This window comes from Leopardus geoffroyi, chromosome B4 (assembly GCF_018350155.1).
Source record: "Leopardus geoffroyi isolate Oge1 chromosome B4, O.geoffroyi_Oge1_pat1.0, whole genome shotgun sequence".
NCBI classification, from domain to species: Eukaryota; Metazoa; Chordata; class Mammalia; order Carnivora; family Felidae; genus Leopardus; species Leopardus geoffroyi.
The window spans coordinates 38,518,385-38,539,936 of NC_059341.1; the positions used below are offsets into that span (position 1 = coordinate 38,518,385).

The following is a 21,552-nucleotide window of genomic DNA, read 5'->3' on the forward strand; positions in this document are numbered from 1 at the left end:
CTGCATGTCAATCTATCCCATTAATCATCATGTACAATTTTCCGAAGAGCTATTTTGAGAAACATTGGAAAATGGCTTTCACAGAGCTATGTATACCTTATTTATACTCCAGAAATGGTCGCTCTGTTTAGCAGCAGATGGGTTTTTCCTCCTAATTTTCTTTTCATCTCTTAGTGAAAGTTAAGTAGGAAGGAAGCCCTCTCCCTAATCATGGGCACACACTTAATACTTAAATCACCCGCAGTCCACCCTGGAGTCAGGGTCATGGGTGGGTGGTTGAGAGAAAAGGCTGTGGGTTTCTTGTAAGGCACTGTTCCCGAGACCCCAAGGGAACAAATACAGTAGACATGCTGGCTGCTTAGAGGCTGGTTTCTGCAGCCTGGCAAGAAGCAGGGCCCCTGGAGGTGGGGTGTGGAATAGAATGTGGGTGCCCTGGCTTGCTTTTCTCAACCTGTGTGGGCATCTCAAGGTCCACGAAGCATATGCCAAGAGCATCCCATTGATGTCCTGAGGAGCCAAGGGAAGACCAACCACCCTGGCCCTGCCCAAGTGCTTTATCTTTGGCCTACAGGAAGCAGCAAGTCTGCCCTGCACAGTTGCCATGGCAACCACAGTGCTGCAGCTCCAAAGGGCAAGGGGAGCAGAAGGGAGGTGGAGAAGGCATGTGGTGATTTTTCTGGAAAATCCCATCTGTTTCTTTTCCCCACAAATCCAAGCTGGGGGGGAAATGGGCATCTGGGGTCTAGAGAGAGAAGAGAGAGAAGATTTCAAAATGCTCCAAGAGCAGCTTTCCTGACTAGATGTGCTTCCCTTCCTGTTGGTGGAGGCAAGTCACTGACACAGACAAAGGTTCGGGCGGGTTATGGTGGAGGCATCCAAGTGGGAGCCTATGTGCAGGATTCAGGGTAGGTCCTAGGACCCCAGGCCTGGGTGGAACAGTCCTAGGAGGACTCCTATCAGCCACAGCAGGATTTCTTTTTGGCAGAGCGGTCAACCTGTATGGTGTCATCTCTTGCTGTATCTTCTTGTTTCTTGAGGATCCTGGGAGAGGGGAAGGCATAGTGTCAGTAGAGAATTGCTGCTAGGCCACTGGGTTATATATAGGCCATCTGGATGATAAGGAGGGAACCCAACATCACCAGAGCATCAGAGTTTTCAAAGTCTCCCCCTGGGAAGTGCAGGTACATAACCATAATTTGTAAAGACAAAGTTTAGCCAATATGGATCCTTCATGACACCTCCTCAAAGAAGCCTCCCCAGATTTTCCAGGTGATGTAAGTGCCCCTGACAGCATTTTGACCATTCCTCTGTAAAAACCCCATCACCCCATGTCATAATGCACTGCTTCCTTGGTTGGCTCCCTGAGTTGAGAAAGCTGCTTGAAGGCAGAGACTATATACTTTGTCTCTGTGTCTCTGTAGCCTATCGTAGTACCTGGCACACAGTAGAGACTCAAAGAAGATACTTTTTGGTTATTAACTCTATAGAAGGTCTGTCCCATGTTGCCACAGTTGCAGATTAAATGTAGGAGGTGAAGAATTAAAAATAGTGGTAAGTATCTTATCCCTGCTTTATACTCTCAATGTGCTTTCACCTTAAGCATCCCTTTTGATTTTACAACAGTCTGAGTAGGCAGGGAGGGTATGATTGATGTTCCTATGCTGGGGGCAAATCTCAGAGAGGTAGACTTACTTTACCCCAGAATCAGTGGCAGAAAAAAGCCTAGAACTTTCCTCATGGTCTTCCATAACTCCATAGTCTCTCCAATGCATAGAAAATGTTATTCTGGGTTCTTAATTAATCAAATGAAAATATTTACAAAATTCCCCAGAATGAGCACTGGACCCAAAATGGGCACTATTAAGTGTTTGTTGGATGGATGGATGGATGGATGGATGCATTGGTGAATTAATGGATACATGTAGGGATGCATAAATGGATGTGTGAATGGGTGGATGGATGGGTGGATAGACTGGAGGAATAGGTGGATAGATGGATAGATGGATGGGTGGATGGATGAATAGGTAGATGGGTGGATAGGTGAATGGGTGTATGGATGGTTAGGTCGGTGGACAGATAGAATGAAATGAATGCCAAGATGGGTAAATGAGTGAATTTCCAAGTATTGAAAATGGGGCCCTGTATGGTTCTTTTTTTTTTTTTTTTTTTTAATTTTGGTATAGGCGGAGGCTTATGAAACCAGTCTTTTGATGGAACTAACCCTTTGAGAGCTGTCACCTTAGATGCCTCTCGTTCCCCCAAATAGCCCCTCCTCTCCCTGGCTTCTCCTCACCCTCCCCCGTGCCCATATTATAACTGTTCTTGTTCCCTGCCGGCTGCCAGCTAATCCCTGCTAAGATATTAGCCAGTGTTCAGGGACCTATGATAAGACCTTTCCTGGAAGCATTTGCATTTAAAAAGAGGATCCCTGGGAAAAGGGCAGCTTTTAAGACCCAGAAGAAGAAGACTATGGGGGGGGGGGGCAAGAGGCAAGGGGGCTTTCTTTTTTGTCCCTATTGTGTTTCAGAGGGCTGTCCCTGAATCCCATACAAAGCCCTAGGCCTCCAACCCCTTTACCCAGAAGGCTCGGCAGACAGAGGAATGGCCTCTCAGGGGTGAGTGCAGTGTTTCCCACCAGACCCTGTTTGCTGGGATGTGCCTTCTTCCTTACCTGGCTAGATGAAGTAGGGACTCTTTGGTGTTGTGACCGGAATAGGCACTGCATTCATAGAAGATCAGATTGTTCTCCTAGAACCATAAAGCAGAGGGGACAAAAAGAGAGTACTGGGGGAGCCCGAGGGACCCATGGGAGGAGAACACCCCATCTGCATCGGCCCGCCTGCCTCACTTCCTCCCACAGTCCCCTTTAATTCCTCTCCCCATCCCTGCTCTCTTCAAGGTTGATTTCAGTCTCCTCAGGCTCCCTGCCTAATGCAAGTTTTGTAAGCATCTCCCAGGTGAGCTATAACAATTGTAAAACACCAAACAGTATGCTGCCTTAGTGCTTCACCCTTTCACAAATTGCTCTGAGGTATGTAGATGCCCATTTCCTTTTCACACCAGCCTGTGGTGCAGGCAGAGGAACAAAGGCCAGGATGCACCACATTCTCCACAATGCACAGGCAGGGAAACCAAGGGCATAGTATAAAGGGCGGGTCAGTTCATTCAGTGACTTATTGAGTTAATGGCAGGCCTCCCAGCAGCTTGTTTTGCCCAGGACACCGGCATTCCATGAACTTTGGGGCAGATGTCACTGAGGTACACCAGTAGGAATTCTCCTTCACACCAGTTAATTACTATTCCAGCTGCCTAGGCTGTCAGCATTCGTGTCACAGGACAGTTGTCGATCACTTCAGGACGCAGAGGCTGTGCTGCCTGCGTGGTGGGGGCTCTTGGCTAAGCCTCATCATTATATCCATTTATCACTCCTGTTAATAGATTTCCTGCTTCCTTAGGACATTGCTATTGGCATGAAACTCTGGAGGCTGATGCCCTGTGGGGATGCAGGCACTGAATGAGGACACTTCTGTGGCGTGCAGATCAGGAGGCTCTAGACACTGGCCCCCAGTTCAGCTTTCCTGGTTCACACCCCCAGAGGCCCAGATTCTACCCCTGTCCACACTTGTGCCACAGCCAGACTCTGGGTCAGTCTTTGGAAGAATGAAGACTTCACGGTGGGAGGAGGGAGAGTACATAGGATCTAGAATTGGAAGGCATGATCCACCTTCCAGCTTCAAGTCTTGACTCCACCCCTGAGGACCTGTACGATCACTCGAATTAATCACGTAACTGCTCTGAGCCTCATTTGTTTGTATGTTCGTTTTTTAACTGACCAAAAAAAAAAGAATAAAAAGGGAAAAAAATGGGATGATAAAAATACAGGCCTGCAGTTCATTAATCAAACTCCTTGGATATAGATGTACTTTGGAATCCAGAGACTCTGAGTTTCACAAAAATAACAGATGTATATACTATATATTACCCTCAGTTGGTCTGGGATAGCACCCTATGATCAAACATATTAATATTTCTTGAAACATAGGAAAATTCATCCAAGTGAGGTAAACAAAAAGACCATAAATGGCTTCATGTCGGTCCTGGTCAGATTTTTCTGCCAGACAAAACACTAGAAACTTTTCTGTTTCAGTATTGTGAGCATTGTGGGTAAGGGACTGCAGACATGTGGCTACCCTCTGACCCTTCGCAGGAACACCTGCCAAACCCTTCCTGCTCCTTTTTTACTTGACTCTTACCATCTGTGCCCATTTTCCTGACCTCTGGGGTCACAAGTCCCTGTTTGTTTATTTATTTATTAGTATTTTTCAATGTTTATTTCTTTATTTTGAGAGAGAGTGAGAAAGCACGCGAGCAGGAGAGGGGCAGAGAGAGAGAGAGGGAGAGAGAGAACTCCAAGCAGGTTTCCCACTGTCAGTGCGGAGCCCAATATGAGGCTCGAACTCACAACTGTGAGATCATGACCTGAGCTGGAAACAAGAGTTGGATATTTAACTGACTGAGCCACCCAGGCACCCCTATTATTATTATTATTATTTTTTTAGTTTGAGAGAAAGAGAGAGAAAGAGAAGGGGTGGAGGGAGAAAGAGAAAGAACCTCAAGCCAACTCCACGCTTAGCACAGAGCCCAACATGGGGATTGATCCCATGACCTTGGGATAATGACCTGGCTGAAATCAAAAGTCGGATGCTTAACCAACTGAGCCACCCAGGTGTCCCATGAGTGCCTGTTTAGAGTAAGCACACTAAGAGATATGGAATCCTAGGGCTGGAAAGCACCCCCACCTTCTCAGACATACAGGTTCCTGAAAAGCACTCGGAGGCAGTAGAAACAGCCAAGGAGTGCCACTGTTTGTGCCTGATTTCCAACCAGCCTTCTTGGCCCCCAGCTTGGGTAAGAGGGCTGATGCTTATTTTAATGGTAAAGTTTTGAGGGCATGCTCTGAGTTTATCTTGGGTTCACCGCTTTTGGACTCAATATTGATCAGAATGGATAAACTCGTGAACAGAGCTGTTCAAAGAACAGTCTGCCTTACAGAGAGTGTTTCATCCCTGAAGGTGATCAAGTGGAAACACAGAGGAAGGCATTCAAAGATCAGATAGGGGATTTAAAGAAGTAACCTCCTACTATCTAAGAATCTATCATTCTGAGTTCCAGGGAAAAGTGTTTGGGAAAATTCCCCATACGCTAGTCATTCCTAGCCAGCTCTATCTTGCAACGTGTGACTTTCTACAGACCACATGCACGGGCATCCACATGCCATTCCCACGATGCCAGGACACCCATCTTGCCCACTTGCTTCCTTCCCAGGGGGCTTCCAGGGAAGGCTCCCACCAAGGCTCTTGGGCACTTGCCTGACTATCCTCGGGCTCGTACCCTGTCCAGAGAGATGGAAAGTTTGCTCTTTACCTTGGCAAGCTTCTCTCCAAGGCCTCGGGGAACTTCCCGCTCTTTCTCCTTGTCAATTTTATTGCCCAGCAGAAGAACAGGAATGCGGTCTCCCACAGCTTCCTGCAAAACAGATAATCCCCCAACTGAGAGAAGCATCCAGAAGGAAAACCCAGAAGGGCAGGCTTAAAATGCTGGCAGTAAAGATACAATCTGGCTTGCGAATCCCCTGCTGCCACAGCAGGCCAGGCGATAAGAGTCATCCCAAAAGCTGAGAGCCTCAGTTTCTGAGGCTTCTGTGAGTTGTCTGAGGCCTCCCTCCCTTCCCACTCACCCTTGCCTGATGGGCCATGCAGGCTCCTCAGGTGTGCTGTGGGTAGCAGCATGAGGGGACAGAAGACATTCATGAACTATGTGTCCGTTTCTAGCACTTACGGTATCCCCGAAAACATTCCTAAGTGACCAGACTTCGTCTAAATGAACCAGAACGAACCAAAGGAATTAATGCAATGTGGTTTGGAGCATTTCTAGGGACTGTTTTGATTAGGCGTGGAATCTCCAGGGGCCTCATATTGGGCACATAAGCTCCCTGAGGCGTGGGGCCACAGTGCCTATAAAAGGATTGTTGTGCACCTAACTGGAGGTCACCACGGGGGGCAGTACAGATAGATCACTATTATTGGGTGCTCTAGCTCTGACCAAAGGCCCACATGGGGAAGAAGCATGTGGCCACAGAAGCTGCACTTCTTGGGCCAGAAGTAACAGGTTTGTTCAAGGGGTCAACCTTCTTTACTCCTCCAGTGACTGTGGCATATCAGCCAAAGGCCTGCACCCTAGAGTCTCTGCACCCCAGGGCTTCCTCCCTTGTGAAATGCGTGTACCTTTTGTGCCCCTGAGGAGGGCAAGCCAAGGGCCCAGGACACACAGCTATTAAGTGAGTAAATATGGTAATATTCACATTTAAGCAGCCTGTGATTTTTACTTCATGAGATATTTAATTAGGGGCTTTTAATAATAATTTGGTAAACAATAGTTATTCATCACAGAGAAATGTTTTACGAAATAGAGAGGGTTAGGGGATAACACAAGCTAGTAATCACTTACAGTGTTGTCAATGACTCAGCTGCTTTATCTCACCATTTCAAAAAAATGTCCAAAGTCCACCCAATAGGTACATGTATTTTAAGTTTGAATGCAATTAAATTTGAAATTAAGCCTCAACGGTTCCTTAATCTACACATTCATTTTTATCGCAGTTTGGTAGTGAAAAAAATTCTCATTTCCTAAATGAGAACGTTAAGGCTCAGAGAATCCCAAAGAACATTCAATAACAAAGTCACTGAGTTATGAGGACCCTTTAGTATATGGGTCCACAATTCTCTAATGTTTTTCTCTAAATTCTGATTTCCAGTGAACTCTCTGCTATTTAGTGTCTTATTAACTAGAACTCTCTGAAAGTGGTATTTCCACTTATCCATGGTAAGATGGTAATTAATGTTGATAATGATGAGTCAAAGGCACTACATGATCTTTACAGTGTCTTCTGATCCATCAGAAATAGATTAAATTACGTGCACTGTAGTTGACGTGCTAAGTGGATTGCACCACATTTCAATTGTTTGCACATGAGAAACGACTAATGGCATGCAGACAATGCTGTGGCTCCCTATTACCAGAGTGCTGGATAATGGGAATACCCCCATTTTCTGACTCTGTTGTGCCACAGAAACTTGTGTGAAGACTTTTTCACAGAAAAGGGAAAAAAGAGAAGGAAGCAGGGAAATGGGCCAAAAGGCTTGCTGTTTGGAGCACATGAGAGATATTTGTAGATTTATGTGTGAGGAATGACTAAGGCTTGTGGGATTTCTTGACATGGAAATGCTGAAAATATGAGCATCAGACTTGAAGTCCCAGGCAGAATTCGAACCTGGATTCTGGTATGCTGGAATGGGTGACGGCTTCAGTTTCATCACTTGCAAAGGGGATAGTGGGTACTGAATGACTAAGCATCAGGTAAGGGATAGTCACAAGCCCAACACTGGAGCCCCATGTACCACAAAGAGCAGGGCTGCCTCTGGGTGGGGAAGGGAAGCAGTCTTCTTTTTTAAAGCAATTCTTGGGTATAAAAATAAAACATCTTAGAAGGAGCTGATAAAAGCCAAGCCCCCAGCTGGAGCTGTGGCTTCTGTTCTTTGCACTGTTCCTCTCTTACACAAATACTCTGGACACCTCACTTCCCCTCTGTGGACCCTGGCCTGCCACTGATAAAGAATCAGGCCTATCTCCAAAGTCAAGGCAAAAACAAGTGAGAACACATGGAAGGCTGGAAGGTGTACTATTCACCATGGGCAGTCAGCCATCATCACCCTGGCCCAAGACTAGTCTCTGACACAGGGCCATGGGGAGGGCGGGGCTTAGGGTGGGTGTCTCATGGTCCTCTCTGACTTTAACGTCAAGTCTTGAGCTATCTGCCCAAACCTGACACCTTTCACATACCCAACCCGTTGTTCAGCCTGGATACTGCTTTGCACAAAGAGGCTCATCATTACCTATCAGATGAAGCAACACTTCCTTTTAAAAGTCGAAAGCACACCTCCTTTGGCAAACAAGTCTAAGCCCCACCTGATTTCTGTTGAAATTTCTATAGATGCTTGGTAGAACTCCGTAGGCATGGCAGGTCAGAGGGAAGGAATTGAACATACTTAGTTGGGCATACAGTCTCTGTCTGTGTGGGACCTGTCAGAATCACCACTTTTCACAGAGTCTATTCTGTGAGCTATGAGATGGCCCCAAAAAGCTGGTTCCTATCCTCTGACACTGACACAGAAGCCTCTCCATACCTTCAACCATTTTAGTTGCCTTTCTTTGAACTTGAGCTTGTTGGAAGACAGACGTGCTAAAATTCAAAAGATTACCCACCTCTGACTTTAAATAACATGAGCTGTCAGCTTGGAGCAGAGGACTGGCATTCAGCTCAGAACGTGCAGCTGCTGGGTTTGGTTGGTTGGTTGTAGTGTGTGTGTGTGTGTGTGTGTGTGTGTGTGTGTGTTAATATCCATTTGCTGGGAGGCAAGAAAAAGCACTTAGCCAGGATAGTGCTGCTACTTCTCTGGAGCCAGAACAAAAAATTTCTCAGCACATTAAAGCATGTAGTTATGCTAAGAAAAAAATGACTGCAAAATTATATCTTGGGGGTTTCCATATTTATCCACCCCCTGGACTATGAGTCAAAACAAGATTTATTTGTGTAGTTCGTTTTAAACTGCCAGCACTTCAAGCTCAACTTGGAACAGGGGGAAAAAATCAAACTGCTATTTTTTGCTCTGTGCTGTACATTGTCACCAATGACCAAGATCACAGAACGAGAATTAGCTGGTGGTCCACAAAGTGAGAGGAGAGTGAGCCTGGCCCCTTTGAGCTAAAGGACTGTTCTGCTTTGGGGCGGAAGTGGGAAGGACTGAAAAAAGAAACGAACACCTATTTTTCAGAAGCAGATTTCAACCATGGGCCATGTGACGCTCTTGTCACATAATGCATAATGCAGCATAATGCAGTGGCAGAGCCCTAGATTCCAGTTCTGGCTGGGCGTCTGGCAAGCTGTGGGTACTTTTGGACAAGTCACTTCCTCTCTCTGGATCGCAGGACTTTTCATCTATAAAACAAGAAGCTGCATTAAATTAATCTCCAAGTTTTGTTTTGTTTTGTTTTTGGAGACATTGCTCGTGTTGGTTTAATGACTTCAGTCATTTTCCACTTCCTTGACTTATAGGCCTAACAACACAGGGCTATCAGAATGACAAAAGATCGAGACAAGAAATTCAACATACCCGTGGTGCAGACATTGGGGACCAACAAACTGGAACTGGACCAACGAACAACCCATTCAGGCTTGTACCAAATCCCATTTTCCCTATCTGATACAGGCCCCAAAGTCTCCAGATGTCCAGTCTGTTCCATGGTCTAACCATGGGACCCTTAGAGCCCAACCAGTTTCTTCTCTAGATTAGACTGTTTGAACCGGTCCTCCAAAGCAGAGATGAGAAGGAGGTAGGGGATGGTTTGGAATACTGCATTGGCAGGAATGGCTACCTGCTTTGGTTTGCTATCAGGTACATAGGAAATGTAAAATGGCACAATAACGGGCACAGTGTTAGGCCCCTTCTGCAGAAGGCCTGCAGGCAAGGTAAAGCTGCCTGGACTTCGGGGGTGAAAACTACGGTGGGTGGGGTGGGAGAACAGCCATGGGGGCAGGGCTCTCCCACCTCATAAAGCAGGGCATGCTTTCATTCTCTTTCAATCTCAAAGGATTTGGGTTCCCTCTGGGCTGGAAGGATCCTCTAGGGTCCTCTCATCTGCGCACACTCCTCCATCCTGGATCCCCCCTCCCTCCCCCAGAGGACCAAAATGCTGTAGCCTGCCAGCATGTGGGGGCCAGGAGGAGCCCTTCAGAGCCTCTGGTCCATTCTGTCATTAGGTGATTGGCCAGTTTCGTGGCCAGGAAGTGCCAAGCTGGGGTGGTGAGAACTTCCTTTTCAGGGAAGTCCATACCTCCCCCAAGCATCTGTACCCACCCCACACAACCTCTTCCAACAGCGAGTCTTTGCCACGTGTAATCTGTGGCAATTTAAGTCCTCTCTTTTTACACTGCTTTTCAGGTTGCGGGAGGAAGGGGCACTGAGAACAGCTGGCCAGCATTCACTTAATAATAAGGCTTCGGAACCCAAAGCCTGTTATTAAAGCTCCCCCTCCACCCTCCCTTCTCTAGGCGAGGGAGTTGGCAAAGTGCTTGGAGCTCTGTGGAAAAATAAGGTACTCCACAAATATAAAGTTCTTATTATTTTCAGTTCCCTCTGATCAAATTAGGTGTCAGGTTTTAATCTGTCACCTGACACCCCTGATTGCTGGTTGCCAAGGCAGAGTGACTTAGCTTTTCAAGACTCTTGAGAATAATTGCATTCATGATCCCACTGTTCCACACCTTCAACACAGACTCCACCATCTGACACTTGTTCAGATGTTCACACCACGACCCCCTGCACTTGTTCTCGAAATCCTGGGCCATCAGACTGGGTCCCCACACCGAGTCAGTCCCCCAGAGAGCCTCACGAGTGCAAGACATGTGGATGATGCTCAGCAAATTCTTGTTGAAGAAGCACGGACATCTTTGAAACTGATTTAGAACCTTGCTTCTCAGAGTGTGGTCCCTGGACTGGCAGCATTGGCTTCACCTGAGAACTTGTTAGAAATGCAGAATCTCAGGGGCTACCTAAGATTCTGGACCTGCTGAGTCAAATTCTGTATTTCCACAAGGTCCCCAGGAGATTCCTATGCATATAAGACTTTGAGAAGCACTTCCCAGGTTGGGGGAACCATGGAAGCTGAGAATCAGAATCACCTGGGGGAACTGTTGCTTTTTTTTTTTTTTTTTTTTCTTTGTATTTCCAGGCTCTGAATCATTCTATTTGGGAGAGAAGGCTTGTGGCATCTGTTTTGTTTGAAAGCACTGACGGTGATCCTGATTATCCAGGTTTGGAATCATCATTTAGAGTTTACCTATACCTTCTGCTAAAATTTTTAAGAAGGAAAACTCAAGCTCTGAACTATACAGAAAAGCCCCATCCACACATAGATAATTCTGAGTTAACTGCATATGGAATTGCCCCTTTGATGTGGCTTTCTGGGCCTACAGATGCACGAGGGCTTCCCTGGGTGCATGCTGATGCTTTTCAGCCCTACCCCGCTCGGGAACATGCCTGGTTTTCCAGAGAATGATGGAACATTCTGGTGCTTGGCCTGGTTTTCCAGAGAATGACAGAACATTCTGGTGCTTGGCCTGGTTTTCTAGAGAATGATGGAACTTGTTCTTCTACCTGCCATGATGGCCCTCTGATATTCCTTCACCCCACCACCACCGCCAAATTCAGTGTGACATGCCACCTCTCTGGCTAGATCCTGGGCTCTTGGTCCAAAACAAGGGCCTCAGAAACTACACCCCCTGCTGACGGCAGACAGCATGTTTCTATAAGTTTGCTTCTATCCATCCCTATTGATCCCAGACTATTTGAACAGCCTCTGCCTGCTTTAGTATATATCAAGATTTAGGGATGTCTGGGTGGCTCAGCCGGTTGAGCATCTGACTCATGATTTTGGCTTAGGTCACGATCTCGCTGTTCGTGGGATCGAGCCCCACATTGGGCTCTGTGCTGACCTCATGGAGTCTGCTTGGGGTTCTCTCTCTCTCTCTCTCTCTGTCTCTCTCTGCCCCTCCCCTCCTCATGTTGTCTCTCTCTTTCAAAATAAATAAACACTAAAAAAAACTTTTAAAAAGATTTAGATATTAGGAGAGACAAATTAGGGATGAAATGTCTGTGGCTGGGAAAACAACGGGTGATGCAAAAGAAGGCATGGCCTCTACTTCTCCATTTGATAATGAGATGGCTATATTAGATCAGTGATTTTCAAAGGGAAATCCTCTTGTCTAACAAAATTGTACCTGGGCCTCCAATGTAGAAAACTGAATGAAGAGTGGCTCTGACCAACATGGGGGGTGAAGGACCCAGAACTGTGACCATGGCCCCTTTTCCTGCACTCCCCAGTTCCTGGGGGACATCATTATCTTCCCAGGGCTCCAAGGAAGAAAGGTTGAGAACCACTGGGTTAGGTAATCCCTAATGTTTCTCCTGGTGCTTAATTTCTGCAAGGAAGATAAATCTGTAGCTGTATCAAAAAAAAATCATGTCATAAATTCTAAAGTTTTAACAGGAATCACTTCCAGATTACCCATACAATTTATTTCCCTTATTAGCTTGGGGTAGAGCCATTCACTAAATTTCAAAACTTATATTTTTTCTACTGTAAGTTTTTTAAGCCCAATACTTTGAGAAATAATTTGTTTCAAGCAAATCTCAGAGAAACCTTTGAATTTAGTTTCCATTCTTGTTCCTTATTTTTCCTGGAAATGAGAGGGATGTGGATTAACAGCAGAGAAAGGAATGGCCCAGCCAACCTAAACTAGAAGAGAAACAGATTTTGGTGGGAGGAATCACAGATCTTAGGGCCAAAAGGATGAAGAAATGAACAACTCCAGTATTCTGCCCGCGTAAGGATTCCGTATCCATTCATGCCTCCCACATGTGCTGAGCACTAGTTCTGGGGGGGCCCCATGCCAAGCACCAGTTACACAGTGACAAACATAGTGTCAGTTCTTAGGAGTGACCTTCACAGCAGTGTTACAGTGTGGTCAGGAGGTAAGGGCTATGGCAGGTTCTAGGGGCTTGAGCAGGGATAAACCCCATGAGGACAGAAAACTTGTCTCTTATCTGCTGTTAGAATTCTCAGTGCCTGGCAGTGGTTTCAACAAATAAATGAACAAAGCATGGATCCCGCCAGTGGAAGGAGTTGGGACATCCTCTCTGACTGTTTGGTTAAATACTCAGCTGAGGCCCTGTAAAACACATATGTGGCTTGTCCACACTGACTTTGGCCTTGTGAAGGCTACATGTGAGAGGTAGAGGAAGAACATGCAGATGGTCAGAAAGTAAAAAGCACTTATAAGCGACTTATTGTTGGGGTGCCTGGGTGGCTCAGTTGGTTAAGTGTCTGACTTCAGCTCAGGTCATGATCTCATGGCTTGTGAGTTAGAGCCCCGATGGCCCCGCGTCGGGCTCTGTGCTGACAGCTCAGGGCTTGGAGCCTGCTTCAGATTCTGTGTCCCTCTCTTGCTCTGCCCCTCCCCTGCTCATGCTCTCTCTCTCTCTCTCTCTCTCTCTCTCTCTCAAGAATAAATAAACATTAGGGGCGCCTGGGTGGCGCAGTTGGTTAAGCGTCCGACTTCAGCCAGGTCACGATCTCGCGGTCCGTGAGTTCGAGCCCCGCATCAGGCTCGGGGCTGATGGCTCAGAGCCTGGAGCCTGTTTCCGATTCTGTGTCTCCCTCTCTCTCTGCCCCTCCCCCGTTCATGCTCTGTCTCTCTCTGTCCCAAAAATAAATAAACGTTGAAAAATTAAAAAAAAAAAAAAAAAGAATAAATAAACATTAAAAAAATTTTTTTAAAAGTGACTTATTGCAAGTATAAATCAAGAGAGTAGAGTCCCATAGATAACCCAGAATTCACAGAAGAGTACTGTTGCCTGTGTGCCCTGCCCAGGGTAACTTTGGGGAGAGCCAGGGGCCCTCACATTGTGAAGGGATGTGACAGAGGCCCCAAAACACTGCGTGGTGCTTCTCCTAGGCTAGGCACAGCTGGGCTCCCTGCAGCTGGAACAGTGCGGGGATGAAAAGGGGGAAGAACACGGTGGGACTCAGTTTAAATGTGGGTTTCTCAGGGAAACCTTCCTTGATGCTCCACTCTAAGCCCCTCCCCCAATCCTATGCCACTCGCTCATGGCGCTTACGGCAATTGCAGTGACACAGTTATTGATATAATTTGTATTTTTCAAGTCCCCGCCTCCATGAGGGCAGGGACTGTGTCTGTCTTGTTCATTTCTGAATCCCCAGTACCCAGTACTGGGCTGGATGAATGGCCACATGAACGCCAGAATTGTTTTGTTCCTGGAGAAGGTGGGTTTTGAATTGGGTTTTGGAAGAGCAGAGGGCCAGGCAGGAGATGGGCAGGGACAAAGGGGAGACAGGAGTCAGCATAAGCGCTCCTAGGAAGGTCACCAGCTCACCTCCACGCTGCTCAGCCACTGCCGGACCGACAGGAATGACTGTCTGGCTGTGAGATCATACATGACGATGACGCCATCGGCCTTCCTGAAGAACTGCTGGGTGATACAGCAATACCTGCCATCAAGGGGTCACAGGTCATGGGCTGCATGGCTCCCCCCCCCCCCCCCCACTGCCTGGACCTTCAGCCCTTGTGATGGGCAATGCAGGAGGCAGGGTTTGATTGGGGACGCTCCTCACCTCTCCTGCCCGGCCGTGTCCCACAGCTGCAGGGCCACGTACGAGCCATCCACATGCACCATCTTCACCTGGAAATCGATGCCTGCAAGGTGGAATGAGCCTATCACTTCCAAATCAGAAAAAGATGCCCCCCCCCCCCCACATAGCTGGAAGCACATGAGGCCAAGGGTGACAATCCTACCCATGCAGTTCCTGGGAGGAGACATGGGGGACTAGACAGGGAGGCATGGAACCTGAGTTCTGGTCCTGTGTCTGCCACTGCAGGGTGGCTGTGGGGTACTGATCAAATCACTTAACTTCTCTGACTGTAGGTTCCTCACTGTAGTGTAATCCATATGCTCTTTGTGTATACTATAGTAAGTATCAGATCACATATGTATAAAAGCAATACACCAAGGCAAAGACAATCATTATTTTTCATGAATTTACTATTGCAAACATGGAAAAGGAGGAGAGTGTCCTCATATTTCTTTCTTCTCCTCCTCCCTAAAATATTTTTCAAAGTTCCCCTAATAAAATCCAAATATCCCTGTAGCAATGGATCATACCTTCAGACTTCCATCACCCAGTCAAAGCTTTGTGGAGGAGTGGGGCAGGGGAAGAGGTGGTGGGCAGATTGGGGGTCAGAAGAGAAGAGAAGGGGTAAGGGAGGGAATCAAAAGCAGCTTTCACCCTTAAGATGGGTTTAGAGCTCCTAATTCCATCCACTGGGCCACTCAAAATCATCTCTCTGAGGCCGGGACCCTACCCAGAGTCTTAGACCAGAGAGACAAGGTCAGAGACATGCATTCTGTACCCCTACAGTGGCCCTCAGAAATAAGGACCTTGATGCAGCTTCTTTGAGAACATACTCTTCTTTCCTACATCGTGTAAAAATGTTCCCAAATCAGGGTGCCTGGGTGGCTCAGGCTGTTGAGGGTCTGACTCATGATTTTAGCTCAGGTCATGGTCCCAAGGTCATGAGATTGAGCCCAATGTCAGGCTTCTTGCTGAGCATGAAGCCTGTTTATGATTCCCTCTATCTCCCCCATCCTTCACCCTTTCTTGCTCTCTCTCTAAAAAAAAAGGGGGGGGGGGTGCCTAGGTGGCTCAGTCGGTTGAGCGTCAGACTTTGGCTCAGGTCATGATCTCATGGTTTGTGGGTTTGAGCCCCACATCGGGCTCTGTGCTGACAGCTCAAAGACTAGAGCCTGCTTCAGATTCTTTGTCTTTGTCTCTCTCTGCCCCTCCCCCACTCTCACTTTGTCTCATTCTGTCTCTCAAAAATAAATAAATGTAAAAAAAATTAAATAAAAAAAAAGAATGTTCACAAATGCTTAACATTTTTAAAAACGTCTTTCCCCCTCATGGTATCAGATCAGGGAACCAGAGGGCATTCTCTGCCTCTTTGAAAAGGCCCAGCCTCTGAGGCCTTTAACATGGAGGACTCAGTAAGGGACAGCAACAGAATCTTGGACAGAATGGGACAAAAAAGAAAACAGAGAAGCAGTAAATAGAAAAGGTCATTCCAGCCAACGTCTACAGGCACAGGCTAGTGCTCTGGGGAGGGGCCCAGGAGTGGCGGGAAGGCGGGAGAGTCATCCACTCCTAGAATGGCAGACCTACAGGGACTCTACAGTCCCTGTGCTTCACAGGTGAGGGCCTGAGAAGGGAGTGCATTTGTGCATTTGAGAGAGAAAAAGAGTGATTTGTCCCATGGGTAGAATGCTTGATATTTCTAGTTTTCCCATGCCATCTCTCAATCTTCACCACACTCCTGTGTCTTCCACGTGAGGGTTATTATCCGCACAATGCACGAGCACACGCCTGCATGCACATCTGTACACACATGCACATGCATACACACTCATGCACGGGCACACGCTTGCATGCAAATGCTCACGGGTAAGTGCATGTGTACTCCCCACCCCCACACCATTGAGGGATGAAGAAGCAGGTGTTCAGCAACGGTGTGCCTTGTCCAAGCTGGGCAGCAGCTACCGCCGAGTTGCAAGCCCAGTTCTGAGGCTCATTCTTCTTTTTGGAGCAGTGCCCTGTGCACAGGGACACCTGGCAGCCTCATTTCACCTAGAAAGTCCAGGGCCAAATGCTCTCATCAAAACGGATTATGACTAGCTGGGCTGAATTTGAAAGGGTGAGTTTTCTTCTTAGCTAAAAGTGGAAGGGCTTCCCCAGTCTGTGTTCCAGGTGATTGAAGGAGCTTCCTGCTTCCTGATAACTGCTCAAGAGAAAGCCAGCCATGGTCAACACACCTTCAGGGCCTGATCTTAAAGTAGCCAGAGGGTCCGAAGCCCCCAAAGACAGAGCCTTCTCCTGAATGGAAAGGCATGCAGGCGGTGGGGGGGGGGGGGTGAACAGGTGGTGCTGCTTGGGGCAGCTAGGTCTTGGCTGCTGTCATGGTTCTGCTTTACCATAATGGCTAAATTCTTTGCCAGAGGACAGGGAGCTTGTCTTGCAGGGAGCAAAGTGGACCACGGAGTGCTGGACAAAATGGGCTCTGTGCTATGCTGAGCTTGCTGAGGGTCCCTGCTGGGTACACAATGTACTTCTCTCTGCAACCTCAGACAAAGAGGCCAAGGAAACAGATAAACCCATGGGGAAGGCTGGGGGTGATGGCAGGAGACACAAGGTGTCACAGTCCAATAGTAGAAGAGGCAACGTACAATGATATGGGACCAGAAGGCCTGGAATAAACTGGTTTCTAAGACCACAACCAGTTCTAATATTTCAGGAGCAGAGGTAACCCTCTGTTCTATGTTCTAGTCTCAGTTCTGCCTCTGATGAGCTGTGTGACCTTGGTGGCATTACGTCATTTTGTGGGGTTTCACTCCTCATCTGCAAATGAGGTGTGATGGAGGGTATGGAGGGGTAGGTCAGACGTTCATAATATTTTTTTAAATGTTTATTAATTTTTGAGAGAGAGAGTGTGTGTGAGCAGGGGAAGGACAGAGAGAGAGGGAGACACAGAACCCAAAGCAGGTTCCAGGCTCTGAGCTGTCAGCACGGAGACCGACACAGGGCTTAAACCCACGAACTGTGAGATCATGTCCTGAGCCAAAGTTGGATGGTTAACCAACTCAGTCACCCAGGCACCCCCAGATGTTCATAATCTTTAAATTCAGCTGTGACATTCAATGAACACATGGAAGTGACCCCCAACTTGCAACCTAACTGGTTTCTGAATGACAGCTGGACCTTAGGAATCCCTGTTCATTGTGAATTATGTCCAGTCTTGTCGTGGGATAGTATGGATTACAGCTGGGCTGATGGAGTCCAGGGAGGGTGACATTAGCCCTTCTGGACAAGACAGGCCCCAGACATCATTTAGAGTAGGAGAGATATGGGAGTAGGGAGGGTCTTCAAGGTGTCATGGAGAAAAACTCTGGGGATTTCTCTGTAGAAATGCTGAGTAGGAAGGAAACCAGACTCTGGTGGCCAAGAAAAGGCAGAGTGCATTCTGTTGGGGAAAACTTCTAGAAGAAACACACTGGGTTGTGGCCTGCGACTTAAAGCAGGGGTCTGTGAGCCAATGTGGGGCAGTGGAAGGAGCACAGGACTCAGAGTCCTGGTTTCCATGGAGCTTTATCTTCTATTCATCAGCCTTGTCATTGACAAAGTGAGTTCCAATGTTCTACACAAGCCATCATTTGACATCTCCGGGACACCCACAGGGCTCAAGCACCTTCCCAGGAAGAAAGCTGGTCCTAAGGTGGGGTGGGCAGGGTGCTCCCGGGCAGGGTGCTCCCAGTCACATTGCTGTGTTGTAGCACTTACATGGTGCACAAGCCACAAGTCGAGCACAGATCATGTTCGTATGATGTGGTAGGAGACCTGAAGTCCCCTTTGATGGTGGTGGTAAGACTGAAGGACCTGTAGAGCCCCTGTTAGTACTGTGCTGACTGTGATGGTGCTGCTGCCCTTAACGGGTGGCAGCCAGAGCCCCAGTCTAGGCTCCTGCTTTGGCCATAGGCAGGACTCTGGGGCTTTCTGTCTCTTTAAAGGGAGCATCTTTCTGGTGGTTGGCATGACATCTGTTACTGACATGTGTACCAGAACAAGGCACATTATGTGGCAGGGAGACTAATTTCAGCTGCTGTTCCAGCATGTTCTGCGCAGTGTGATGAAGGGCATTCCTGATTTGGAATCTTTGATATTTTTCCCTTCCTAAATTGCAGGTGTTTCCATAATTGGCCTCCTGGGAAGTGCAAATTAGTCTGGTTTTTCCTTTTTCAGAGGCTTCCAGCTCAGGGGCACAAGTTGGAAATGTAAACGGACCCTGATTCCCTGATTTCATCAACAGGAGAGGCACACTGTGTGCACTGCCTAGGGGGATGCCTTTGAGGCCCAAGAGGCTGGCATCTGCCTCTTGTCTCCCATGAGTCTGTGCTGGAGCCCTGACCTGGGGTTCCTATCCCATGGAATGCTCCTGGAAAAGTGAGTCTTCCCTCCCACAGCCATTGCCTTCTGCAGCACACTGGGCTCACTCCCAGACCTGCCTCTCAAGGCCAGACTCTTCCAGGCTTGAGTCACAGGCTCCGCCCCTCTTCCTGTCAGGGTCCTGATTCTTCATCTGTGGACTCTCTCAGTCTTTGGGTGGAATGAGGCAGAAGGGAGGGGACAGGAGAATGTTCCAGATGTGATAACAGCATAGGAAAAGACCCAACCGTAAGAACAGGATGCCTGAAGTGTGTGGGAAGGGATCCACATGCAGGAAAAAATTTGGAAGGAAAGGGAAGAACATGGAGTCTCCCCAGGCAGGGACCTGGAGCAGGGAAAGTCTGTCTTATAGAGCCAGCTTGTCAGATAGTCAAAGGTCAAACATGGTCTGCACTGAGAACCAGGCTTGGAAGCCTTCCTGGATGACCTGGTTCAAATCCTCCAGGAGGAAAAACTTGAAGCCCCAAGGTGGGGGCATGTCCTCCAGAGGTCACACGCCTGATCAGCCAGCGGCAGAGTTGGGATGAAGATCCAGGTCCTCTGGTGTCCCACTGAGCTTTAACAGCCTCCCCTGCCTGTATCAATGTGTGCCCAACTCTCATGGCAGGGAAGTGTCCTCACCACCCACTGGGTGCTGGGCACACACAACTCAATACTGTTAGGAGATACTGTGGGATGGACTAGAAGGGATATGCAGGGGGCCAATATCAGCACTAAACCAGCTGAGGGATGTGGACAAGCGTCTTAACCTCTCTGGGGCCTCAGTTTCCTGATCTCTCCATTGGGCTGATAACAGGGGTTGCGTGAACACAGAATTGAAGAGATGAACATAAAAGCCCATGCTAACTATGCAGGTCACATCAATGTATTTTCAAATCCAGCTGACCGATCACTACAGTTAAATGGTACGTAGTAGGTGCTTAAGGGATTTATGTTTTGCTTGAGTGATTCAAACAAAAGCTAAAAGGTCAGTACACCCTTGAGTCTTGTCACATATTCCAATGCAGTGAGCAAAGGCCTCCATGTGAATAAAATATTACTCAGGAGTGGGAACACATTAAGCCATGATCATCCATTAGTGGCTGAGCCTAATGATGAAACCCAGCTGTCACCCAGCAGGCCTGGGATGCAGAATGGGTAAAATGTGATGGTAAAGGAAGCCACCCAATGCACTGTCCTCCACTCCACCCATCTACACACACACACACACACACACACACACACACACACGCAGGAGGGCAGGTAAGAAGCTGCTGGCCCCTGGCGGAGGTGGGGATACACACACACACACACACACACACACACACCAGAGGGCAGGGCAGGAAGCTGCTGGCCCCTGGGGGAGGTGGGGATACACACACACACACACACACACACACACACACACACACACCGGAGGGCAGGGCAGGAAGCTGCTGGCCCCTGGGGGATGGGGTGGGGATTGTGGTGTCAGGTGTGGACCTGAGGAAAAGCATGAACACTCAGGGCCCTGCTGAAAATGGAGAAAAAAAGATAAGAAATAGATGGGCTCAGAGATGAGGAAGCATGGGGCAAACTTCAGTTCCCCTGAGGCTGGACAGAGGAAGCGTTCTATGGTTCCGCTCCATATGGAACAAGCTCAGCAGCTAGCACCGTGCAGGGTGAGGGAGGTGGGCTTCACCTTGCCCCTTTAGCCTCACTGGGGAACAAGCGGACACAGGCTCCCCTACCCGCCAGGCCCCCATGGTCACTCCTGCTGGGCCCCAGTCCCTTCCTGGGCCCCCTTCTCACACCGTCCCCTTCCCAGAGTGGGACCCGAGAACTCACCTACAGTGGCTGCCAGGCCTGGGGCAAACCGGTCCTCACAGAATCTCCTCAGGAAAGATGTCTTCCCCACGGCTGAGTTGCCCACTAACACAATTTTGAAGAGCCGGTCTGGGATGGAGGGAGAGGCTTCCTCCTGTGGATGGCAGACAGTCTGGCCAACTGCCAGGATGGTCACCAGCCCCTCCTCCTGCTATGACCTGTCCCTACAGTGTCCAGGTGAAGGTGGGGACCTGCCCCCGGACCAGCATGAGGGAGGGCACTCAAGCTTTGGATGCACGTAGCTTTGGGCTCTGGGCACAGAGGCTCCTTCTAGCTTCAGTGGGAGGGAAGAGAGACACTCATTCAACCATGTGTTTCTGCCTCCTGTGTTGCAGACCCCTGTGTTGTGCCTGAAGACACAGGGACAAGGAGGCAGGCCTGGTTTGCCAGGGAGGGAAGGAGGCAGGCGTGTAAACAAAAAATTATAAAACAAGCTGCTGAGTGCTCTAGGAGCACAGAGGAAGAGTCAAGGATCCACAGGGGAGGACACTTTCAGCTGGGGTTTAAAGAGGAGGCAGAGATGCTCCATGCGGGGGAAGGACAGGTGGGATGTTTGCTGGAGGTGGGGGGAGATAGAAAAAAGGAAGCATGTCTATATCACAGGGGCAGAGACTGCCTGGGGTGGGCTAGGGAGCCTTGATTTCTGCTCTATCATTGCAAGCCTGGACTGAATGGAGGACGCTCTTGCCTCCCTGCATATCACTCTTCTGTCCATCTCATCAGCTTCTGTTTAGGACCCTGTCTGCCCTGGGAAACAGTCTCCACTCAGTAGGTTGGGAAATCCACAATGCCAGGCCACTGGACAGAGCTTTCGAGAGCCAAACAGTCACTGTACTCCTTCTCCTGTGCCCAGCAGCAGTAGGGAGATAGACTGGGAGCCGGCCTGCTCTTTAGTCTGGGATGCTAGAGCCCAGTGGGGAATGGACTTGCTCCAGGACTGCCAGGAGCAGCAGAGTAAGG

General features: G+C 48.4%; 1 protein-coding gene across 2 annotated transcripts in view; it reads right to left on the minus strand.

The window, feature by feature from the left end:
- Positions 1-536: 536 nt before the first annotated feature.
- Positions 537-21,552, minus strand: part of CRACR2A (calcium release activated channel regulator 2A) — a 133,860-nt gene continuing 112,844 nt past the window's right edge. For both annotated transcript variants that reach the window (XM_045463846.1, XM_045463845.1), the window contains 6 exons: positions 20,554-20,686; positions 14,311-14,392; positions 14,073-14,187; positions 5,425-5,526; positions 2,672-2,748; positions 537-1,041 (listed from right to left, as the gene is read on the minus strand). In XM_045463846.1, the coding sequence (XP_045319802.1) occupies positions 957-1,041; positions 2,672-2,748; positions 5,425-5,526; positions 14,073-14,187; positions 14,311-14,392; positions 20,554-20,686 (594 nt within the window). In that variant the 3' untranslated portion in view covers positions 537-956. The remainder of the gene's footprint in view (positions 1,042-2,671; positions 2,749-5,424; positions 5,527-14,072; positions 14,188-14,310; positions 14,393-20,553; positions 20,687-21,552) is intronic.